At 44.3% G+C, this 6,097-nt stretch overlaps 1 protein-coding gene across 1 annotated transcript; it reads left to right on the top strand.

The window, feature by feature from the left end:
- Positions 1 to 462: 462 nt before the first annotated feature.
- On the top strand, positions 463 to 4,454 carry LOC136127801 (trypsin-like). The gene is made up of 5 exons (XM_065883392.1): positions 463 to 502; positions 1,940 to 2,099; positions 2,841 to 3,094; positions 3,649 to 3,785; positions 4,305 to 4,454. The coding sequence occupies exons 1-5, from the start codon at positions 463 to 465 to the stop codon at positions 4,452 to 4,454; spliced, it is 741 nt and encodes a 246-aa protein (XP_065739464.1).
- The last annotated feature ends 1,643 nt before the right edge of the window (positions 4,455 to 6,097 follow it).

Below are 6,097 nucleotides of genomic sequence, written 5' to 3'. Positions count from 1 at the left end.
ACAAGGCCAGAGCTACTACAAGACAAATTATATAATTCTGAAACAGGCAATGTTAATTACATCAAGGGTATAGCTCTCAAGATAATCCTCAGCGTAAAAGTTCATGCTTGAGACAACCAAGTACCTAAATTTTTTCTCTGGGAATCAGGACACCTGCAGCCCTGATCTGTGACCTTACTCCAACTTACTTTTCTATTATGGGGAACAGTTTCTACCAGGTGGGCTCATTTTTTCCATTCCCATAACCTCTGCAAAAGTGGACAAAAGTGGATGTTTAAATTGGATGCTGAATCATCTTCAATGTGGCACGGAATTGAATTCTAAATTTGTATTTGTGACTTTCCAGTGAAATCACATTTCCGGCACCTGTGGCCATGGGTGTCAATGACAAACCTGATGGTATAAATAGCTGTGGATGGAAACCCTTCAGCATAGTCCCTAGTCCAGATCCGGGGAGCAACCATGACGACCTTCATCTTTCTTGCTCTCATGGGAGTCGCTGGTGAGTCTTGATCAATAAGTGATCAGTAGGTGTCTATGACTTTTTAAGGATGCACTTTCTACTCTGGAAGACAAGAATGAATGCGGAATATAATCTCTGTACTCAAGAGGCTTAAGATGTTGAAACAACAGTGTACAGTACATAAGTCTGTAGACAACTAAATCCCACTTGCTGGAGAAGATGATGTGGGGCAGGGGTGATCAGTGTAGAAAGTATTAAGAGGAAGAATCTGCCCTGAATTTCAGGTACAGTCTACGAAGTAAGAGTGAAAAAGAAAAGATAGTCAATGTTGAGGGAATGTTGTTTTGATCTTTATAAGAACTTGGAGTTAATAATTGGGACTAATGACTAATCTTGTTCTCCTTGAAGAGGCTGTGAGTATCAGAGCCTGAGTTCTCCTCTGTACTAAAGGGCATCTTAAGAGAGATCTTAACAGGAAAAGACACTCTATTTCTCGTGAATAAAAGCTATGGGCTGGTTTTACCACATCTTCACTAATGAAATCTCTCTGATGTAAAACAACATGTCACGCAATCATGAAAAGAAATAGAGAAATGACTATTTCTGTTTTTATGCTATTCAGTACTATTGTACACTTCAAACTTACTACAGAATTTTCCCGAATTTGGTTGTTATAAATAAATTCAACATACCTATTTACATATCAAAAAAGTCTATCTCAAATTACTTTAAAATATATGAACAACAGGGCATATAGCATATAATTCCAGACATTTGGAGTCCTTAGAAATCATAAAAAACCAGTGGTCCAAGATTTACAGTGCTGAATAAATTTAAAATGTTGGAAATATAATTGGGATGAGGGGAAACATTAGAGAGAGAAACCTTATAATGTTCTATGAGATTATTTACTTAACATTTTAGGTGAGAACCAAGAAGAGATTGTGGAAACAAAAGTACAAAACTCCCCATTTTTTCCAGGCCAGAACATTCTCACGTGGTATTTAAGTTTCCTTTCTGTTACCTCATGTGGTGTTTATCCTATACTGAACTCTACAAATAAACACAATCATGGTGCCGGCAAAGCTTTACTGAACGCATACTTAAATGTCTCCTTAGCAAGCAAGCTTCTGTGTAAAAAGTATTCTTTATATTCTCAGGTAGTGGGCTTCAAGGCATTTATTATGTAAGGAGTCTCTGATTTGTGTGTGTGTGTGTGTGTGTGTGTGACATATGTAAAAAAATCAGTCTATTGATCAAATTTAAAGCATAAATTAAAAATGAGACACTTATAATAGTGTAAGTAGCACATGTGTTAAATGTATAGAACGATAAGATTTTGGAAACAATTATATTAAAATCACTGTTTCCTGATTATGCATGACAAGAAAACATGACCTATTTTTTTTCTGGTTAATCTGCAAAACATTGCTTCTGAGTAGAAATTCCACAATAGCTCCAACTTCTCTCTGTCAGTTGCTCTCCCCACTGACGATGACGACAAGATTGTCGGGGGCTACACCTGTGAAGCGCATTCTGTCCCCTACCAGGTGTCCCTGAACTCCGGCTACCACTTCTGCGGGGGCTCCCTCATCAGTGACCAGTGGGTGGTGTCCGCGGCTCACTGCTACAAGTCGTAAGTAACCAATACTCACAGCCCTGTTCTCTGAGGTCAGGTCATCCCCAGCCCTGCCAAAGCACAATCAGGGAGAACTACAGAGTTATGCTTGAGCGGGGAGCATTCAGATTTCAAGACCTCATTATCCCCGCCCCCCGGCCCAGGCGTTGTATGCATTGAGGGATTTTCCCACAAAAAGATACCCTTAGAGTTCCCTGATGGCCTTCCAAATGAGGGCCATAAAGACATAGCAAGAAAAATAGTGAGTGATTAAATATATCTAGAGTACCTTAACAGCTCTAATCATTATAGCTCAACCAGGAAAAACATGGCCTATGCAAGTAACAAAACACAGGACATTTCCAGTACAACGTAAAGATAAACACAACTCATTCTATTCCCTTAATATTCTGCCATATCTCTGAGGCCTGCCACGACTCCCTACAATAACTGATAATCCCAACCAGATGAATCAACTCCAGTTGCCTTTTCACCTCCCACTGCTTGACTGGCATCATTTGGTTCCCATTCCTACACCTAATGAATCTAGCAAGATGTTGGGTTGTGAGTCTGGCCTTGGAGTGACACCTAAGGAATCCTCTAACATGTGCCGTAGGTGGTAGGACTACCTTAAGTGTACACTAACCTGTGTGTGTATGTGGGGGCTTCTGTCTGTGCTTATGCTCAAGACTGGGCTGTAATGGAACGGGAAGGAGCTCACGTTGGAGACTTAGAGAACCTTGTAACCCTTTAATCCAGCCGAATGAAGGTGGGCCTGGGAGCACACAACATTGAGGTCCTTGAGGGCAATGAGCAATTCATCAAAGCAGCCAAGATCATCGTCCATCCCAAGTACAACAGAAAGACCTTGGATAATGACATCATGCTGATTAAACTGGACCCACCTGCCACTCTCAACAATCAAGTAGCCGCTATCCCTCTGCCAACACGTTGTGCAGCTGTTGGTACCCAGTGTCTCATCTCTGGCTGGGGCAACACCAAGAGCAGTGGCTGTAAGTGTCACCTGGAACAGAATCACCAAATCTGAGAATCCTAGAGGTGAAAAACGTGTTCAGCGTCAGTTAGCCCTAGCTCTCACTCAAGGCAAGGTTCCCAGAGAATAGTGGGGTTCTGTGGAGTCTTAGAATATACTAATTGAAACGCGTAACATTCCTCTGCTTGACAGCACAACAAAAAAGCACTACGGTAAAGTTGCCAGGTATGCAACTAAAATGTGATTAGTGATTTGCAGGGAACCAAAACGCGAGGAGGTACACAGAACAGAGACTAAGAGATTTGGAACTTTTCAAAGCATAGCCCCGCTTCAGAAATAAAGTCTCTAGATTTGAGGTCTATGGTCACTGATGCTAGTGTCAGAGAGAGAACAACCTGTTGATGAAAACCGTTTGGAAGACCCTCCAGATATAAGTTGTTCTTCCAAAATAGAAGTTACCGGCAATCTGAGAGAAGGATGGGGATATTGGGAAGAGGGGGGAGAGATACTGAGAAAAAAATTTCCCAGATTGGATGGGTAATCCTCTTCCATTTCCACTCTCACTCCCAACAGCCAGCTTCCCTGAGCTCCTGCAGTGTCTGGAAGCTCCCATCCTGCCTGACAGAGTTTGCCGCACTGCCTATACCAAACAGATCACCAGAAACATGATGTGCCTGGGCTTCCTGGAGGGCGGAAAGGACTCTTGCCAGGTTAGTTGCTTTGCACGCCTTCTCCTTCCAGCTCAGCTTCACATATCTCTTTTCGGAAACTCAGAAAATTGAAAAGCTGTCCCCGGGGCTGATTATGAGGGCTGAGGGATAGATTTGGGATAAATGATAAATTCATTTTGCCATATTAATGGTTAGGGATCAGGGGAAAAGATACACAGAAGATCATGTGCAAACAGTACATCCAGGCGGGCTTCTGAGGAGGGCTAGAGCAGAAGGAAACTTTGAAAGGAGCAGGGCTAGATGGGCAGCATTGCACTGCCTGGTCCACCTCTTCTTGGCACTACAGCCCTGAAACTAAGGAAAGAGGGAGTTCAAAGGAGGGGAAAGAATAGGGGTCCAGTATGGAGATTGAGGGTTGGTTTTCCAGGGAAAGAGAAGGGCTTCATGGAGGGTCAGCAGCCTGGGAAGGTGGTCCCCGGGTAAAGGAGGAACACCTTTGAGCCTTTCTCCCATCTGGGCACAGCTGTGAGTTCTAACTGGCTCTTCCTTCTTGCCCAGGGTGACTCTGGTGGCCCTGTGGTCTGCAATGGACAGCTCCAGGGCATTGTCTCCTGGGGCTATGGCTGCGCTCTGAAAGGTAAACCTGGTGTCTACACTAAGGTCTGCAACTACCTGAGCTGGATTCAGAAGACTATCGCTGACAACTAAACGGCGTCATCTCTTCATGACCCTCCATGTTAGTCAGCTTCACCTTCCTCCCATCCTGAAAACAGTATCTAAATAAAAACATTTTCTCCTGTACCAGATATATCCAAGAAGTGTCCTTACTTGGTTTGTGTACTTTCTCTTCAATGTGGCTACTGAGAAGAGGGTGGATATAGAGTCGAACTATTACATGAAGATGGAATTTGAAAGGTTATTTAGTCATTCATTCAGCCTCATCAAAATAAATTACTGGGCTTCCCTGGTGGCGCAGTGGTTGAGAGTCCGCCTGCCGATGCGGGGGACGCGGGTTCGTGCCCCGGTCCGGGAAGATCCCACATGCCGTGGAGCGGCTGGGCCCGTGAGCCATGGCCGCTGAGCGTGCGCGTCCGGAGCCTGTGCTCCGCAACGGGAGAGGCCACGGTGGTGAGAGGCCCGCGTACCGCAAAAAAATAAAAAAATAAATAAATTACTGCTCACCTACATCACCAGACTCCGTGTGGATGTTTGGGCTATAAAGATGAATAAGGTTAGCCATCACTGTTACCACTATATTTTTACACAGATAATGACACTAAAATGCAGAAGGTTAAAATCAACTGCCTAAAGTCACTCAACTAGTTCGCTGTGCAGGTGAAGTGAAGCCCCAGCCATTCTTATCCCATCGCTTTGCTGCTGCTGTGTGACCCTGTGCTCTCCCTTTGTCTCTAATCTACCTGAAACTCTGTGAGGCTAGACTAGGGGAAAGGCTACATGGAGAACGCTTTAAAAAGTACAGCTCCTGTATTTCCAAGGTTTCATCTACCTATTTCTTTTATTCTCCAAGATACTCTTGTTTCCCATCTGGAATTTTACTCTACGGCATGCATGATTTCTGCCGGTAATCTGTACCCCCTCCCACACTAGACCGCCCAAACCCCAGCTCAACGTAGGTACTGTTTTGAACTGTAAGCCAAAAAAGGTGCAAATGCAGATAAGTTTTGTGGAAAATTGATCTGTTACCCTGAGATCATAAGAGTCTTGACTATAGGGGTGGTGTTCTCTGTTCTCTTCCGCCCTATCCCAAGAGGCAGCACAGACACCCTGCTTTAGTTCTTCAGTGTTGTTCCCTGCAACTTTTCATTTTTCCTTGGATCATCTAGAGGATGATTAGGAGTACAGGTCCCAGTACATGATTCCTATGTGTATTTGGTATGAATCAAGGATGAAAGATACAATATGGTCTGAGCATAACAGCATTGGAATAGGTCGAGGAGTTCTGAAAGGTAAAAATGTTTGTAGTCCCAGTAGGATAACGTGATACGGTGAAGGATGGGTATTACCTTAGTCAGTTGGTGCTCTGTAACCAGAAAACCACAGATTGCGTGGCTTAAGCAATAGACATTAATTACTCACAGTTTTTGAGACTGGAAAGTCCAAGATCAGGGTGACACAGGAGATAGTGGGGGCCCCCTTCTGGCTTGTAGACAGCTGCCTTCTTGCTGTATCCTCTCATGGCTGAGAGAACTGACTCTAGTATTGTAATAGGGGCGGGGCAGGCGTGCAGCCAATAGCACGCGGCCGTTACCCTGTTACTGAGCGACTGTTACTGCGAGATCAGAAGCAGGAGACCCTTCACCTGGCGGGTGGAGGTCGCCCTTGGCCAATGG

Source organism: Phocoena phocoena, chromosome 9, assembly GCF_963924675.1.
Source record: "Phocoena phocoena chromosome 9, mPhoPho1.1, whole genome shotgun sequence".
NCBI lineage: Eukaryota > Metazoa > Chordata > Mammalia > Artiodactyla > Phocoenidae > Phocoena > Phocoena phocoena.
Note: the sequence above shows the minus strand (reverse complement) of the source record. Positions and strands in the feature narration are given on the sequence as shown.